The sequence below is a fragment of the Pseudophryne corroboree genome, chromosome 4, assembly GCF_028390025.1.
Source record: "Pseudophryne corroboree isolate aPseCor3 chromosome 4, aPseCor3.hap2, whole genome shotgun sequence".
Taxonomy (NCBI): Eukaryota; Metazoa; Chordata; class Amphibia; order Anura; family Myobatrachidae; genus Pseudophryne; species Pseudophryne corroboree.
The window spans coordinates 648,491,294-648,510,251 of NC_086447.1; the positions used below are offsets into that span (position 1 = coordinate 648,491,294).

Genomic DNA, 18,958 nt, shown 5'->3' on the forward strand with positions numbered 1-18,958 from the left:
GAATAGGACTATTCTCAAATTAAAATAAATTATTCTCCTGTCTCCAAGTAGAAGGATCAAATTCCTTGTGAATTGTTAAACATTTATTTATATAAATATGATCCCTATAAAATATGACCTACTAATGGGACAATTATGTATTTTTAATATAGATCTAATGGCCATGTGAACAAATTATTTACTACTTATAAATAGTGTTTCTTAAAAATCTGCATATGGTAATTCCAAGTTGATCGCAGCAGGAATTCTGTTAGCAATTGGGCAAAACCATGTGCACTGCAGGGGAGGCAGATATAACATGTGCAGAGAGAGTTAGATTTGGGTGTGGTGTGTTGTTAATGACATTAGCTGTATGTCTGGGGTCATTGTCCTGTTGCAGAATAAATTTGGAGCCAATCAGATGCCTCCCTGATGGTATTGCATGATGGATAAGTACTTGCCTATATTTCTTAGCATTGAGGACACCTTTAATCCTGGCCAAATCCCCGACTTCATTTGCTGAAATATATCCCCAAACTTGTAAGGAACCTCCACCATTCTTCACTGTTGCCTGCAGACACTCATTAATGTATCGCTCTCCAGTCCTATGGCGAACAAACCGCCTTCAGTCATGAGTAGCTGCTTCCATTTTTCTGTACTCCATTCCTATATTGTTGTGCACAGTTGAGTTGCTTGGCCTTGTTTCCACATCAAAGGTATGGCTATTTGGCCACAATTCTTCCATGAAGACCACTTCTGTACAGATTTCTCTGAACAGTAGATGGGTGTGACTGGGTCCCACTGGTTTCTGCCAGTTCTGCCAGTCCTGAGCTGATAGCACTGCTGGACATCTTCCGATTTTGAAGAGAAATAATCATGATGTGTCTTTCATCTGATGCCCTCAGTTTCCTTGACCGACAACTGCGTCTACGGTCCTCAAAGTTGCCCATTTCTTTGTACTTCTTCAAAAGAGCTTGAACAGCGCATCTTGAAACCACAGTGTGTTTTGAAATCTTTGCCTGGAAGAGACCTTGCTGATGCAGTATAACTACCTTGTGTCTTGTTGCTGTGCTCAGTTTTGCCATTGTGTATGACCTGTGACATGAAGCGGTCTTCTATAACCTCAATTTTGCAGCAGAGTTTGGCTGTTCCTCGCCCAGTTTTAAGCCTCCTACACAACTGTTTCAGTTTCAGTTAATGACTATGTTTCTACCTACATATGAAAATAATGATCATTATCTCCTGTTTGGTATGATTGGGCAATTATACAATTGACTATAATCCTACAAAATCCCTGACTTTGTGCAAGTGTACCTAGAAGAATTGATACTGCTTTGAAGACAAACGGTGGTCACACCAAATATTAATTTGATTTAGATTGCTCATCTGTTCATTCACTTAGCATATTGTTAATTGAGAAAAATTAACTATTAACACTTCTATTTATGAAAGCATCCTTACTTTCCAGCATTATATATTTATATATATATATATATATATATATATATATATATATATATATACATATACAGAGAAAGAGAGAGACGGACTGGCGGCACTTGGAGACTTAGCTTAGCAAATAAAGTGCAATTGCACTTTATTTGCTAAGTTAAGTCTCCGAGTGCCGCCCGTCCGTTCCTCTGCATTACTGGGATGCAACCCTTTGGGAGGGCACCGGCAGCAAGAAAATTCACATCAAGGGTCTGCGAGTGCCGGGTCGATCTGTGTTGTATGTATGTATATATATATATATATATATATATATACACACACATACACAGACTGCTGACTAGTAGAAGCCACTCTTCCTGCTGAGGATTATCCACGAAAATGAAATTGTGGCTTATACCGAACTCAGCATTATTGTATTACTGTTTGCCTTACTGAGTTGGCATATTCAACACATACCTAGCTGTGGAATCAGCGCACACTTTATTACATCTGTTATTGCAAAGCCTGTTTTACTGATGTGGGATTAATACGATCATTAATTGGTCATCCATTCCATTATGTTCTTCCGACTTGTTTTTGATATTGAGCCCCTGATGAAGTCCAGTTGGACGAAACGCGTTGGATTTTTGGTTCGGATATAAGAACATCGGATATATACTAATTAAGAAAACCACATTGGACCAACTAATTATCCGCAATATACGGTGTCCATATCTGATGTCTGCATTTTTGATTATGTCAGCCATTTGTTATTCACTGTGATTGTTGAATACTTTTATATAAATATATAAAAAAATTATTGGGTTTAGCTCCCTTAGACACCACCCCTTTCTCTGTATATGTATATATATATATATATATATATAAAGTATTTGGACAGCCACCGATAGTGCAAGTTGACCCACTTAAAAAGATGCAAGAGGTCTGTAATTTCCATCATAGGTACACTTCAACTGTGAGAGGCAGAATCTGAAAAAAAAAAAACTAGGAACAATTTATTTGTATATTCCTGCGGAAAATAAATATTTGGACAATCAAAAAGTTTAACTCAATACTTTGTAATATAACCTGGCAATTACATAGGTCAAACGTTTCCTGTAGTTCTTGACCAGGTTTGCACACACTGTAGCAGATATTTTGGCCTACTTTTCCATGCAGATCTTCTCTAGCTCTGTCATGTTTTGGGGCTGTCGCCGGGCAACACGAACTTTCAACTCCCTCCACAGATTTTCTATTGGGTTGAGGTCTGGAGTCTGGCTAGGCCACTCCAGTACCTTGAAATGCTTCTTACGGAGCCACTCCTTAGTTGCCCGGGCGGTGTGTTTGGGGTCATTGTCATGCTGGAAGACCCAGCCATGTTCCATCTTCAATGCTCTTACTGAGGGAAGGAGGTTTTTGCCCAAAATCTCACGATACATGGCCCCATTCATCCTCCCTTAATACGGATCAGTCGTCCTGTCCCCTTTGCAGAAAAGGAGCCCCTAATCATGATGTTTCCACCCCCATGCTTCATAGTGGGTATGGTGTTCTTGCGATGCCATTCATCATTCTTCTCCCTCCAAACACGGCAAGTGGAGTTTATATCAAAAAGTTCGATTTTGCTCTTATCTGACCACATTACATTCTCCCAATCCTCCTCTGGATCATCCAGATGGTCACTGGCAAACTTTAGATGGTCCTGGACATGTGCTGGCTTAAGCAGGGGGACCTTTTGGGCGCTGCAGGATTTCAATCCATGACGACGTAGTGTGTTACTAATAGTTACCTTTGTGACTGTGGTCCCAGCTCTCTTGAGGTCATTGACCAGGTCCCCCTGTGTAGTTCTGGGCTGATTCCTCACCGTTCTCAAGATCATTGATACCTCACGAGGTGAGATCTTCAATGGGCCCCAGGTCGAGGGAGATTGTCAGTGATCTTGTATTTCTTCCATTTTTTTATAATTGCGCACACAGTTGATCTCTTCTCACCAAGCTGCTTGCCTATTGTCGAGTAGCTCATCCCAGCCTTGTGCAGCTCTACAATTTTGTCCCTGGTGTCCTTAGACAGCTCTCTGGTCTTGGCCATGGTGGAGAGGTAGCAGTCTGACTGTTTGAGGGTGTGGACAGGTGTCTTTTATACAGATTACCAGTTCAAATAGGTGCCATTAATACAGGTAACGAGTGGAGGATAGAAGAGCTTCTTAAAGAAGAAGTAACAGGTCTGTGAGAGCCAGAAATCTTGCTGCTTGGTAGGTGTTCAAATATTTATTTTCCACAAGAATATACAAGTAAATTGTTTAAAAATCATACAATGAGATTTCCTGTTTTTTCTTTTCTTCAGATTCAGGGGTATATTCAATAACTGTCGGAAGCTGCCGTCTTGTCGGAAAGACGGCGGCTTCCGACAGAAGTAGGTCGGAAGAGATTACAACCTATTCAATAGAGGCAGTTTTTTTCCAACAAGACGGGAATTCCCGACTTGTCGGAAAACACGTGGATCGGCGGAATAGCTTCTGTCGGAAATGGGGCCAAATCCGACAGGTTTTGGTCCCTTTTCCGACAATGTCAATTCGACTTTGTAAAAAGTCGGATTGACATTGCCGCCGCCCCCACCATCCACCCTGAGGGGAGCGGCGCCAGGTTAAGAAGCGGCGAGGGGGTGAAGCGAGCGGCGCTGGGATGAGGGGAGCGGTGCCTGGATGAGGAGAGCAGCAGCAGTGGTGCCGGGGTGAGGAGAGCAGCAGTACCAGCGGCCAAATAAGACGGTTAAATTAGGCTAAAATCCAACAGTCGGATTTGGCCACTTTGAATAGGGGTTATCGCATCCATTCCGACAAATGCATGTCGGAATGGATCCGACTCATATTGAATATACCCTTCTGTCTCTCACAGTTGAGGCGTACCTATGATGGAAATTACAGACCTCTCTCATCTTTTTAAGTGGGTCAACTTGCACAATCGGTGGCTGTCCAAATACTTTTTTGCCCCACTAATATATATATATATATATATATATATATATATCAGCAATGGCATGCATTTGGAGGGTAAAAAAGTGGGCGTCTTACCTGCTATTTGATTTCAGTGTGTTTCCCCTGCAACCTGACACAACTAAAGGCATGTGACTGATCAAAGTAGAGCAGGTGCATCGTTATACCATATTTCCATTTCTGCCACCCTAAATTTATGTACCTGCTATGTGTAAATGCTAGAATTGAGTTTTTTCCTAAAATAATTATATGTGAAAATATCTTTAAAATTCTCTACTAATCTATTATACATGCAAAATCCTTTTTTAGGACTTCTGCCTCGAGGACTTGTCATTGGGACTCTCTTAGGCACTGTTGCCTGGTGTTGCACTTGGGAGAGCACATAGGAACTACTGCTGTATCTGTGGCCTATTTCTCTCACACATCATTATTTTGAGGCTCACCCAAAGTGGGGTATTTACCCATTGACCATTTGGACCAGCATGTTTTTGGAAAGAGGTCCTTTGCTAATTTAGTCTAAAGTGCTCAACATTTTTGAGCATTAGAGTGTTTCAACCCATTGAATTCATATATGGTTGCTTTATGGACTGACCATTTGCTGTGTTGACCATCCCTCTGAAGAAGTCCACGAAGGACGAAACGCGTCAGGGTTGAAGACAGAGAGAAAAGAAACCCTACACTATTGTACATTTGACATATATTGTGATCTTTAATTGTGAAAAAGGGTTACCTCTGTCTAGATTGGGCAATACTTTGCTTTTAATAAATTGTGTAAAGCCATAATCATCTGGTCAATTTTTAGTTGGTAACCAGTTAAAGTGGTTGAGAGCGCCCTCTGATTCAATTTGCTGGAGGTGTTGTTTTGTATGGTCCTCACTAACAGGAGGATCGAATTAGAGGGCTGCCGCACCAGCGCAGTAATTAGGTATAATTGTGTTTTTATATATATATATATATATATATATCAGCAATGGCATGCATTTGGAGGGTAAAAAAGTGGGCGTCTTACCTGCTATTTGATTTCAGTGTGTTTCCCCTGCAACCTGACACAACTGAAGGCATGTGACTGATCAAAGCAGAGCAGGTGCATCGTTATACCATATTTCCATTTCTGCCACCCTAAATTTATGTACCTGCTATGTGTAAATGCTAGAATTTAATTTTTTCCCTAAAATAATTATATGTAAAAATATCTTTAAAATCCTCTACTAATCTATTATACATACAAAATTCTTTTTTAGGACTTCTGCCTCGAGGACTTGTCATTGGGACTCTCTTAGGCACTGTTCAACATTTAGGATTCCATCCTGAGAAAAAGTTGGTGACAGCATGTGTAATGAGCAGAGTATTTATTCTCAATGCTGAGGTAGGTGCGTCACCTGCAGAACTGTGTTGGCCTATATATGAAAAAAAGTGCAACTAAAAGAAATGTTATTAAATGGAATTTAATATTCCAGAATATGCACATTCCTTAAGGTAATAATAATAATAATTACAGTTCAAATGCAAACAATTTTCTTAAAAAATTAAAAGGGATAAAAATTGAAAGCGAAAACTCCCTTTAAAAAAAAAAAAAAGTTACACCTGTTAGAGGTTTACTGTGGACCTACTGTACCTTTAATATGAAATTGACTGTCAAATTAAATTTGTTTTATCATAAACATGCAATGTTCTTTTAATCATATACCTCACCTTCAGTCGTCGCTGTGACGTCACCCAGAGAGGCTTTGTATATACTAATATGGGTGCAATTTGCAGTCTATTCAGGAATAAGCCCTGAATTCTTCCTGTCAGAAGTCTCCTCTCGAACTTCACAGGTTCAGAATTTTATCTTCAATTCACATGATATACATTTATCTATGCGTGAACATAAGACATCAATATAAAAGATTATTTGAACCAATATTTAATTTCTCTTGACTTCACAGTTTTAAATTATATACAGATCGCTAGACAAGTTACAATTATTAATAATATTCTTTTAATGTCTTCCATGTCCCATAGCAATATACCTGTATATAACCACACCTTTTGGCTTTTTGTAATCACAGCATCTTCATGTTCATAAACATTATCTTACAGACACTTCAAGCTAAGTTTAGAAAGCAATAGCCACTGATCCTTAGTGTTTTTTTCCTTGACACTTAAAACTCCAATATTATTAACTGCAGAACATGCCTGGTTTGCATTTAATATCATTGTCCTTTAAATCCATCAGCTGAAGATATAGCGCTTTGAAAAACGCTGCTTAATAAATGAATCCTTTAGTCCACTACCATATTAGTCCTTGTGAGTTTTGTAGTGAACCCCAACATAAATAGGATTCCTAAAAATAACCACAGCTTAGGGGATCATAGAAACAGTTTTGAACCAACATAGAATAAAAACACTAAAAATGGAAACTGTTAAACCTGCACTATTTGAATTAGGTGTAAAACATATATCAAAAAATCAATTTCTGCTGCGGGGTACACTGGGCTCCACAAGGAATGGACAATGGGGTGTAGAGTAGGATCATGATCCGAGGCACCAACAGGCTCAAAGCTTTGACTGTTCCCAGAATGCATAGCGCCGCCTCCTATATCACCCCGTCTCCCTGCACAGGATCTCAGTTTTGTAGTTGGTGCTGCAGAAGCAAGCACTTAACAGAGGGGCTGCTCCAGGCAGCCCTAAGAAGAGCTTTTTTTCTGAGGAAAAAAGTGAAGACTTCAAGGGCAGCAGCAGTGTTACATGTCAGTGGACATTCACGGCTGCAGCTCCGGCTCTCCCCAGCGGCGCTGTACACTCCCGAGCCCTGGTTGCCGGGTAACTACAGCTGGAGGCTCCGGTTTTCTTCTTGTCAGGCACACACGACGGGGGCTCTCCAGGATCACGTGGCCGCGCTTCGGGAGGTGGTATGTGGGTTCCGCTTGCGGGACCCGGTCTTTATCGCGATCCGGTGCGGTCAGTGGGAGGCGGGCCGCGCGCGCTGGTGGTGGACACTGTGGCAGTACAGGCGATCCCACTAGATCACCAGGGCATGGGACAGGTCAGGTTTTCTCTATAAACCGTTTTATTAGAGCCCGCAGTACCTGGTGGTTTTGCCAGCAGGGGGATAGAGCTCGGACCTTAAGCCCCTCCCCCAGCCCCAGGGTGCCATTTTCTGCAAATGTTCCCGCCCTGGAGCTGCATATCTGTCTCTCCCTCACTCCCTGGCAGTGTCTGCGGCGCCGTTATCCCTCAGCTCACTGTTCCTGGGAATGCTTGGGCAAATCCTCCTATGTAAAGCCGCCTGGTTGTCAGTGCTGTGACTTTACAAGACACTTAAGTATTCTACCTGCCTTTTTCTCTGACGTCCTAGTGGATGCTGGGAACTCCGTAAGGACCATGGGGAATAGCGGCTCCGCAGGAGACTGGGCACAAAAGTAAAGCTTTAGGACTACCTGGTGTGCACTGGCTCCTCCCCCTATGACCCTCCTCCAAGCCTCAGTTAGATTTTGTGCCCGGCCGAGAAGGGTGCATTCTAGGAGGCTCTCCTGAGTTTCTTAGAAAAAGTTTAGTTTTAGTTTTTTTATTTTCAGTGAGACCTGCTGGCAACAGGCTCACTGCATCGAGGGACTAAGGGGAGAAGAAGCGAACCTGCCTGCTTGCAGCCAGCTTGGGCTTCTTGGCTACTGGACACCATTAGCTCCAGAGGGACCGAACACAGGCCCAGCCTCGGAGTCCGGTCCCAGAGCCGCGCCGCCGGCCCCCTTACAGAGCCAGAAGCAAGAAGAGGTCCGGAAAATCGGCGGCAGAAGACATCAGTCTTCACCAAGGTAGCGCACAGCACTGCAGCTGTGCGCCATTGCTCCTCAGGCACACTTCACACTCCGGTCACTGAGGGTGCAGGGCGCTGGGGGGGGGGGGGGGGGGGCGGCGCCCTGAGCAGCAATAAAAACACCTTGGCTGGCGAAAATACATCACATATAACCCCCAGGGCTATATGGATGTATTTTAACCCCTGCCAGAATCCATAAAAATGCGGGAGAAAAGTCAGCGAAAAAGGGGCGGAGCCTATCTCCTCAAGCACACTGGCGCCATTTTTCCTCACAGCTCCGTTGGAGGGAAGCTCCCTGGCTCTCCCCTGCAGTTACTACACTACGGAAAGGGTTAAAAAAGAGAGGGGGGCACTAATTTGGCGCAGTATTAATAAAACAGCAGCTATAAGGGGAAAAACACTTCTATAAGGTTATCCCTGTATATATATATATAGCGCTCTGGTGTGTGCTGGCATACTCTCCCTCTGTCTCCCCAAAGGGCTAGTGGGGTCCTGTCCTCTATCAGAGCATTCCCTGTGTGTGTGCTGTGTGTCGGTACGATTGTGTCGACATGTATGAGGAGGAAAATGGTGTGGAGGCGGAGCAATTGCCTGTAATGGAGTTGTCACCCCCTAGGGAGTCGACACCTGAGTGGCAGAGCTTATGGAAGGAATTAAGTGACAAAAATGATGACATGAGACAGCCGGCTACTCAGCTTGTGCCTGTCCAGGCGTCTCAAAAGCCATCAGGGGCTCTAAAACGCCCGTTACCTCAGATGACAGATACAGACGCCGACACGGATACTGACTCCAGTGTCGACGATGAAGAGACGAATGTGACTTCCAGTAGGGCCACACGTTACATGATTGAGGCTATGAAAAATGTTTTACATTTTTCTGATAATACAAGTACCACTAAAAAGGGTATTATGTTTGGTGAGAAAAAACTGCCTATAGTTTTTCCTGCATCTGAGGAATTAAATGAAGTGTGTGATGAAGCGTTGGTTTCCCCCGATAAAAAACTGATAATTCCTAAAAGGTTATTAGCATCATACCCCTTCCCGCCAGAGGATAGGGCACGTTGGGAAACACCCCCTAGGGTGGATAAAGCGCTCACACGTTTGTCTAAACAGGTGGCACTACCGTCTCCGGATACGGCCGCCCTTAAGGAACCTGCTGACAGAAAGCAGGAGAATATCCTAAAATGTATATACACTCACACGGGTGTTGTACTGCGACCAGCAATCGCCTCAGCCTGGATGTGCAGTGCTGGGGTGGCGTGGTCGGATTCCCTGACTGAAAATATTGATACCCTAGATAGGGACAGTATATTACTGACTATAGAGCATTTAAAAGATGCATTTCTATATATGCGTGATGCACAGAGGGATATTTGCCGACTGGCATCAAGAGTAAGTGCGCTGTCCATTTCTGCCAGAAGAGGGTTATGGACGAGGCAGTGGTCAGGTGATGCTGACTCCAAAAGGCATATGGAAGTATTGCCTTATAAAGGGGAGGAGTTATTTGGGGTAGGTATATCAGACCTGGTGGCCACGGCAACTGCTGGGAAATCCACATTTTTACCCCAGGTAGCCTCTCAACATAAGAAGACGCCGTATTATCAGGCGCAGTCCTTTCGGCCCCATAAGGGCAAGCGGGCAAAAGGCTCCTCATTTCTGCCCCGTGGCAGAGGGAGAGGAAAAAGGCTGCAGCAAACAGCCAGTTCCCAGGAACAGAAGCCCTCTCCCGTTTCTGCCAAGTCCTCAGCATGACGCTGGGGCTTCACTAGCGGACTCAGGTACGGTGGGGGCCCGTCTCAGGAATTTCAGCGTGCAGTGGGCTCACTCACAGGTGGACCCCTGGATCCTTCAGGTGGTATCTCAGGGGTACAATTTGGAATTCGAGACGTCTCCCCCTCGCCGTTTCCTAAAGTCTGCTTTACCGACATCTCCCTCCGACAGGGAGGCGGTATTGGAAGCCATTCACAAGCTGTATTCCCAGCAGGTGATAATCAAGGTAACCCTCCTGCAACAGGAAAAGGGGTATTATTATTCCACGCTGTTTGTGGTACCGAAGCCGGACGGCTCGGTGAGACCTATTTTAAATCTGAAATCCTTGAACACTTACATACAAAGGTTCAAATTCAAGATGGAGTCACTCAGAGCGGTGATTGCGAACCTGGAAGAAGGGGATTATATGGTGTCTTTGGACATCAAGGATGCTTACCTCCATGTCCCAATTTACCCTTCTCACCAAGGGTACCTCAGGTTTGTGGTACAGAACTGTCACTATCAGTTTCAGACGCTGCCGTTTGGTTTGTCCACGGCACCCCGGGTCTTTACCAAGGTAATGGCCGAAATGATGATTCTCCTTCGAAGGAAGGGAGTTTTATTTATCCCTTACTTGGACGATCTCCTGATAAGGGCAAGATCCAGGGAACAGTTGGTAGTCGGGGTAGCACTATCTCAAGTAGTGTTGCGGTAGCACGGTTGGATTCTCAATATTCCAAAGTCGCAGCTGATCCCGACGACACGTCTTCTATTCCTAGGAATGATCCTGGACACAGTCCAGAAAAAGGTGTTTCTCCCGGAGGAGAAAGCCAGGGAGTTATCCGAACTAGTCAGAAACCTCCTAAAACCAGGCCAAGTGTCAGTGCATCTATGCACAAGGGGTCCTGGGAAAAATGGTGGCTTCCTACGAAGCAATTCCATTCGGCAGATTCCACGCAAGAACTTTCCAGTGGGACCTGCTAGACAAATGGTCCGGATCGCATCTTCAGATGCATCAGCGGATAACCCAGTCACCAAAGACAAGGGTGTCTCTCCTGTGGTGGTTGCAGAGTGCTCATCTTCTAGAGGGCCGCAGATTCGGCATTCAGAACTGGGTCCTGGTGACCACGGATGCCAGCCTGCGAGGCTGGGGAGCAGTCACACAGGGAAGGAATTTCCAGGGCTTGTGGTCAAGCCTGGAGACATCTCTTCACATAAGTATCCTGGAGCTAAGGGCCATTTACAATGCTCTAAGCCTAGCAAGACCTCTGCTTCAAGGTCAGCCGGTGCTGATCCAGTCAGACAACATCACGGCAGTCGCCCATGTAAACAGACAGGGCGGCACAAGAAGCAGGAGGGCAATGGCAGAAGCTGCAAGGATTCTTCGCTGGGCGAAAAATCATGTGATAGCACTGTCAGCAGTGTTCATTCCGGGAGTGGACAACTGGGAAGCAGACTTCCTCAGCAGGAACGACCTCCACCCGGGAGAGTGGGGACTTCACCCAGAAGTCTTCCACATGATTGTGAACCGTTGGGAAAAACCAAAGGTGGACATGATGGCGTCCCGCCTCAACAAAAAACTGGACAGGTATTGCGCCAGGTCAAGGGACCCTCAGGCAATAGCTGTGGACGCTCTGGTAACACCGTGGGTGTACCAGTCAGTGTATGTGTTCCCTCCTCTGCCTCTCATACCCAAGGTACTGAGAATTATAAGACGGAGAGGAGTAATAACTATACTCGTGGCTCCGGATTGGCTAAGAAGGACTTGGTACCCGGAACTTCAAGAGATGCTCACAGAGGACCCGTGGCCTCTACCTCTAAGAAGGGACCTGCTCCAGCAAGGACCCTGTCTGTTCCAAGACTTACCGCGGCTGCGTTGACGGCATGGCGGTTGAACGCCGGATCCTGAAGGAAAAAGGCATTCCGGATGAAGTCATCCCTACCCTGATCAAAGCCAGGAAGGATGTAACCGAAAAACATTATCACCGCATTTGGCGTAAATATGTTGCGTGGTGCGAGGCCAGGAAGGCCCCTACAGAGGAATTTCAACTGGGTCGATTCCTGCATTTCCTGCAAACAGGAGTGTCTATGGGCCTAAAATTAGGATCCATTAATGTTCAGATTTCGGCCCTGTCGATTTTCTTCCAAAAAGAACTGGCTTCAGTTCCTGAAGTTCAGACGTTTGTCAAGGGGGTGCTGCATATACAGCCTCCTTTTGTGCCTCCAGTGGCACCTTGGGATCTCAATGTGGTTTTGGGGTTCCTAAAATCACATTAGTTTGAACCGCTTAGATCTGTGGATTTGAAATATCTCACATGGAGAGTGGTCATGCTGTTGGCCATGGCTTCGGCCAGGCGCGTGTCAGAATTGGCGGTTTTATCTTATAAAAGCCTTACCTGATTTTTCATACGGACAGGGCAGAATTGAGGACTCGTCCTCAATTTCTCCCTAAGGTGGTTTCAGCGTTTCACCTGAACCAGCCTATTGTGGTACCTGCGGCTACTAGGGACTTGGAGGACTCCAAGTTGCTGGACGTTGTCAGGGCCCTGAAAATATATGTTTCCAGGACGGCTGGAGTCAGAAAATCTGACTCGCTGTTTATCCTGTATGCACCCAACAAGCTGGGTGCTCCTGCTTCTAAGCAGACTATTGCTCGTTGGATTTGTAGTACAATTCAGCTTGCACATTCTGTGGCAGGCCTGCCACAGCCAAAATCTGTAAATGCCCACTCCACAAGGAAGGTGGGCTCATCTGGGGCGGCTGCCTGAGAGGTCTCGGCTTTACAACTTTGCCGAGCAGCTACTTGGTCAGGGGCAAAAACGTTTGCAAAATTCTACAAATTTGATACCCTGGCTGAGGAGGACCTGGAGTTCTCTCATTCGGTGCTGCAGAGTCATCCGCACTCTCCCGCCCGTTTGTGAGCTTTGGTATAATCCCCATGGTCCTTACGGAGTTCCCAGCATCCACTAGGACGTCAGAGAAAATAAGAATTTACTTACCGATAATTATATTTCTCGTAGTCCGTAGTGGATGCTGGGCGCCCATCCCAAGTGCGGATTGTCTGCAATACTTGTACATAGTTATTGTTAACTAAATCGGGTTATTGTTGTTGTGAGCCATCTTTCCAGAGGCTCCTCTGTTATCATGCTGTTAACTGGGTTCAGATCACAGGTTGTACGGTGTGATTGGTGTGGCTGGTATGAGTCTTACCCGGGATTCATAAATCGTTCCTTATTGTGTACGCTCGTCCGGGCACAGTATCCTAACTGAGGCTTGGAGGAGGGTCATAGGGGGAGGAGCCAGTGCACACCAGGTAGTCCTAAAGCTTTACTTTTGTGCCCAGTCTCCTGCGGAGCCGCTATTCCCCATGGTCCTTACGGAGTTCCCAGCATCCACTACGGACTACGAGAAATAGAATTTTCGGTAAGTAAATTCTTATTTTTTAGTCAGTGTTAGTTAAGAAAGAGTGCATTTAGTCAGGGTTTCCTAGTCGCACCTGGTCGCTGTACATATATTTACAAGTTATTGTCTTCTCCTTTTTCTTTTCTCCTTTACCCAATTCATGCCTTATTGGCATTTATTGCTATAATTTTTTCTTTCCTTGCACTCTTGCACCTCTGTACCGGTGTGCTCTCTCATCCAGTTCCTTTCACCACGGTGGTGGTGATTAATGTTTGTGGAAGCCCCCATTCTGGACAGCAGAAGCACATTTCTGTTTACCAGGAATAAGTACTCACTCATCCGACCGTTTACGGCCATACTCCACAGGAGACGCCTTATCTCGTCAGATCTTGGAAGCAAAGCTCTGGAAGGCGTGGTCAGTACTTGTTTGGGAGACTGCCAAGGAACACCAGGTGCAGTAAACTTGGTTGGAAAGCAGCAGGAACATTCCTCTAATCTTCTTTTTCTCCTCTTTCAATAGAAAGAACAGTTTCATATATGAATACCCATATCTTTTCACAAATCTGCTGTGTCTTTAAAATCACTTCTTTATGATTCGATCCACTATTTGTTGGTTATCATTAATTAATTTTTCATTAACTCAGCAGATTATACACTCCTGTCTAATCCGCTGCATTAAAATGCCTATGGTGACACTACCGTCAGACATTGATACAGAAGGTGGTTCAACACCATACTAGGCAACAAACCTTTCAATCCAATGGTCTTAGATTAACTCATGGGATATCATCACAGGAGACTCCAACTATCCACCTGTTGATAGTGGACATATGTTAAGCTACTCCTGCGAATATATAATACATTTTCATCTTTTGCGGTATTTACTGTTTATTAATTTGAAATTACCTTGGTATTTATATTAGTGTTTGGAATACCTTATCTTGTCTGTCACACTATATTTTAAATGATCCATAATAAAGATTAAATTTTACTGTCTCATTTTCTCAATAAGAGTGCCCCAGCATAGGGTCTTTCTTTTCCCTTCTTGATTTTTTCACTGTGACTTTACAAGACGCTTAAGTATTCTACCTGCCTTTTTTAGTCAGTGTTAGTTAAGAAAGAGTGTATTTAGTCAGTGTTTCCTAGTACAATTACCCTTTGATATACATCCAGTTCTTACTGTGTACTGTTATATCTATTGTTATATAGCTGTTTAAGCTAGCCCAGTGCAGTAATATTGTTAGTAATAACCTCTGCATTGTACAAACTGTGACTATTCGTGTGTGCATTTGATAGCTGAGTGGTGTCCATTTCGTGTCTTTCACTCAACCTGCTATCCCTATATTCTATAACCTGAGGGAGCTTGGTGCGTCAGATTTTATCTAATATAGGATTTTCACAAAGATATACTGTTTTACGTATTTTTCTCTGTGATTTAGTCACCATATCTCTCCTTTATCTCTGCTGGTGCTGACTACACTGCGCAGGGGTTTGGGCTAGAGGTATCGTGCTGCTGACAAATTGTACTGTGTTACCTGATACTGCAAGTTATATCATGTCTGCTTCTGAGGGTAACGGTTCTGTGGCTGAACTCACTGCCGTTGTTGCTGAAGCCGCAGATACCTATGAGGAGAATATAGCAGCTTTGGTTCTGGGGGCTTCTTGCCCCCCAGTGGGACGGTGGCAACGGGGACAAATAATGACCCGCTGTGGGCCGCTTTTTCCACGCTTCTGCATACAGTAGTTCATAAACTAACACCCCCTATGGGACCCCCAATGCCGGTACAACCATTTGTGGTCCCTGCAGCTAACCCGCCGTGGGCGGACAATTTATCTGCTCAAATAAAGAAGTTGAACCAGTCCCTGACTACTAAAAAGTCTGACCGTCGCTCGCCTATGTCCAAGGGGTCCTCTAAGCGAGCGCTTGTCTCCTCACAATCCACTGCTGTCACTGACACCTCGTCGGATGAAGACGGCACTTACACTGACCCCACAGGTTCTGACTCAGATACGGCTGATGGGGAGGGTGGTTCACATGTGGATGTTCCTGAACTCTTGGAGGCTATTAAGTTAATTTTAGAGATTACGGATGATCCCGAGCCATCCGTTCCTCCTAAGAAACCAGATAGGTTCAAGCGTCAGAAGGTGATTAAACAAGTTTTACCTCACTCTAACCACCTAATTGATATACGTCAGGAACCCTGGGAAAACCCGGGTACAAAGTTTGTGCCTCAAAAGAAGATGCTGGCTCGCTATCCCCTCGCGCCGTAGCTGTCTAAGAATTGGGAAACGCCTCCTCCAGAGGACTCACATGTGGCTAGGATGGTGGTTTCCTCAGCTCTACGGTCACCACCGTCACGTCTCTAAAAGAGCCTAGGGATAAACGTGTGGAGGGTTGTCTGAAAGCGATTGACACCCTCACGGGTGCTGCACAAAGACCCACTATTGCAGCTACTTGGGCTGCAGAGGCCATTGAAGCATGGGCCTTGGAGTTAGATGCTGAAATCTCCCCTGACCATGCTAGACAATGCTTGTCTTATATTGTCACAGCTTCTCGTTATATTAAAGAGGCGGCTTTTGATGCCGGTATCCTGGCAGCCAAGGCCTCTACTACATCAGTCCTGGCTCTACGGATATTGTGGCTGAGATACTGGTCTGTGGATCTGGACTCTAGAAAAACCCTGGAGGTACTCCCTTTTAAGGGAGATATTCTGTTTGGGGAGGATTTAAATAAGATTGTGGCTGACTTGGCTACTGCCAAAACTGCCTGTCTGCCAAGTACTGCTCCTTCTGTGTCGAAGGCTAAAGGTACTTCCTTTTGCCCCTCTCGTCCTTCAGGTAAAGCAAAAGGTCAGGCGTACAACAAGCAGGCCTGCACTTCCAAACCTGGTAAGCCTAAGCCCAAAAGAGCCTGGGCGGCCGGTAAACCAGCTTCCAAGACAGATAAGCCTACCGCATGACCTCTGGGGGATCCCAGGGTGGGGGGCCGGCTTCTAGGGTATACCCAGGAATGGTTGAAGACCACTTCAGATGCTTGGGTACGGGAAGTCGTCACACGAGGTTACGCCATAGCCTTCAAAAACCGCCCCCCTCATCGGTTTTGCCAGACAGATGTCCCGTTGGACAAGACAAAGGCAAATACTCTACATTCGGTGGTACAGACCCTCCTAGATACAGGAGTAGTAGTACAGGTGCCTCTTGCGCAGAGGGTCCGGGGGTACTATTCTCCACTGTTTCTAGTCCCGAAACCGAATGGGTCCTCCCGGCCCATTCTCAACCTCAAGGCATTGAACAGGTTTGTGAAGGTTTCCAAGTTCCAGATGGAAACCCTTCGCTCTATAGTTCTGGCCTTGGAACCTGGGGACTTCATGGTCTCCCTGGACATACAGGATGCTTACTTGCATGTTCCTATAGCAGTGTCTCATCAGCAATACCTGAGATTTGCGATTGGCAACTTCCATTACCAGTTTCGGGCATTACCTTTTGGTTTAACAACGGCTCCGCGAGTCTTTACAAAAGTCATGGCGGTGATGACGGTGGTACTCCGCCGTCAAGGGGTCAGGATACTGCCGTATTTGGACAACTTGTTAATCCTGGCAAATTCCCCAGAACTTCTCCTGCGTCATCTAGATGTGACGGTCCGGTTTCTGTAAGCCCTCGGGTGGCTCATCAACTGGAAGAAGTCAACCCTGATCCCTGCTCAGAGCATGGTGCATCTGGAAGCACTATTGGACACTCACAACCAGCGGTTGTTCCTGTCTCAGGAGAAAGTCCTGAAACTTCAGGACAGGATTCGTTGCATCCTATCTCGTCCGCAAGTGTCGATACATTCGGCAATGCAGGTGCTGGGCCTCATGGTGTCCGCATTCGACATGGTAGAGTACGCTCAATTTCATTCTCGCCCTCTTCAGATGCTGATTCTAGCCAAATGGGATGGCCTGCCTCACCGGATCAGGTCTCAAATGATCTCATTGACTCCGGAGGTCCGTCTGTCGCTGCTCTGGTGGCTCCGGGACCAACAACTGTGCAGGGGCCGTCCGTTCTGGATATCCGACTGGGTCCTGTTGACGACAGATGCCAGTCTAAGAGGTTGGGGTGCGGTGCTGGAGCAACACTCCCTTCAGGGGCAGTGGACCAAGGGGGAGTCCCTCCTCGAGATCAATATTCTGGAGTTGCGGGCGGTCCTCAATGCCTTGAACCTGGCCCAGCATTTAATTCAGAACCATCCTGTTCAAGTACAGTCGGACAACGCCACCACAGTGGCTTACATAAATCATCAAGGTGGCACTCGAAGCCGCCTAGCAATGTAGGAAGTCTCACGGATTCTACAGTGGGCAGAATGCCATCTACCGGCCATATCGGCAATATTCATTCCGGGAGTCCTGAATTGGGAAGCGGACTTTCTCAGTCGTCAGGACGTGCATGCCGGCGAGTGGGGCCTCCATCCAGAAGTGTTTCAATTCCTAGTGGAAAGGTGGGGCCTTCCAGAAGTAGATCTGATGGCGTCTCGACAAAATCACAAGGTTCCGGTCTTTGGAGCAAGGACAAGGGATCCTCAAGCAGCATTCGTTGATGCGCTGGCGGTACCGTGGAGGTTTTGGCTGCCGTACGTGTTCCCTCCGGTGTCACTCCTGCCCAGGGTAATTCGGAAGTTCAAGCAAGAAAAAGGAATTCTGATTCTCATAGCTCCAGCGTGGCCCAGACGGCACTGGTTCTCAGACCTGCAAGGCCTATCGTCAGAGCGTCCATTTCTACTTCCACAACGCCCAGACCTCCTCGTTCAGGGCCCCTGTGTCTACCAGGACCTAGCCCGGCTGTCTTTGACGGCGTGGCTCTTGAAGCTTCCGTCTTAAGGGCTAAAGGGTTTTCTGAGGCGGTCATTCAACCTATGTTGCGGGCCCGGAAACCGGCTTCGGCTCAGATTTACTATAGGGTCTGGCATTCTAACTTTGTTTGGTGCGCATCTAACGATTATGACGCTTCCAAGTTTAGTATAGCCCAGTTGTTGGCTTTTCTTCAGCAGGGCCTGGACTTAGGCCTGCGTCTGGCCTCCCTTAAGGTTCAAATATCTGCCTTGTCGGTGTGGTTTCAGAGAAAAATTGCGACCTTACCTGATGTGCATACCTTTACTCAGGGCATGTTGCGTATTCAACCTCCCTATGTCCCGCCTGTGGCTCCTTGGGACTTGTAGGTGGTTTTGGAGGCGTTACAAGAGACTCCGTTTGAACCTCTTAGTTCCGCTGACCTTAAGTGGCTTTCCCTTAAGGTGGTGTTTCTGCTGGCTATTGCTTCAGCTAGAGGAGTGTCGGATTTGGGTGCCTTGTCTTGTAGTTCCCCATATCTGATATTTCACCGTGACCGGGCGGTTCTTAGGACTCGTCCCGGCTATCTACCTAAGGTAGTTTCTTCGTTCCACCTTAATCAGGAGATTGTATTTCCGGCACTTGTTTCTCCTGATCTGTCTCCCAAAGAGCGGTTTTTGGATGTGGTACGGGCTCTCCGTATCTATGTGAAGAGAACTGCTCCTGTTAGGAAATCGGATTCTCTTTTTGTTGTGTTTGGGTTTCACAAACATGGCTGGCCTGCTCACAAGCAAACTCTGGCCAGATG

At 46.0% G+C, this 18,958-nt stretch overlaps 1 protein-coding gene across 14 annotated transcripts in view; it reads left to right on the forward strand.

Annotated features, from left to right (window-relative positions):
- WDR27 (WD repeat domain 27) overlaps nucleotides 1-18,958 on the forward strand; it is a 1,147,516-nt gene that overhangs the window by 121,315 nt on the left and 1,007,243 nt on the right. For all 14 annotated transcript variants that reach the window (XR_010176117.1, XR_010176118.1, XM_063917760.1 and 11 more), the window contains exon 4: nucleotides 5,641-5,765. Coding sequence is in view for 12 of the 14 variants with exons in the window: in XM_063917760.1 (XP_063773830.1) it covers nucleotides 5,641-5,765 (125 nt within the window). In the remaining 2 variants the exon portion in view is untranslated. The remainder of the gene's footprint in view (nucleotides 1-5,640; nucleotides 5,766-18,958) is intronic.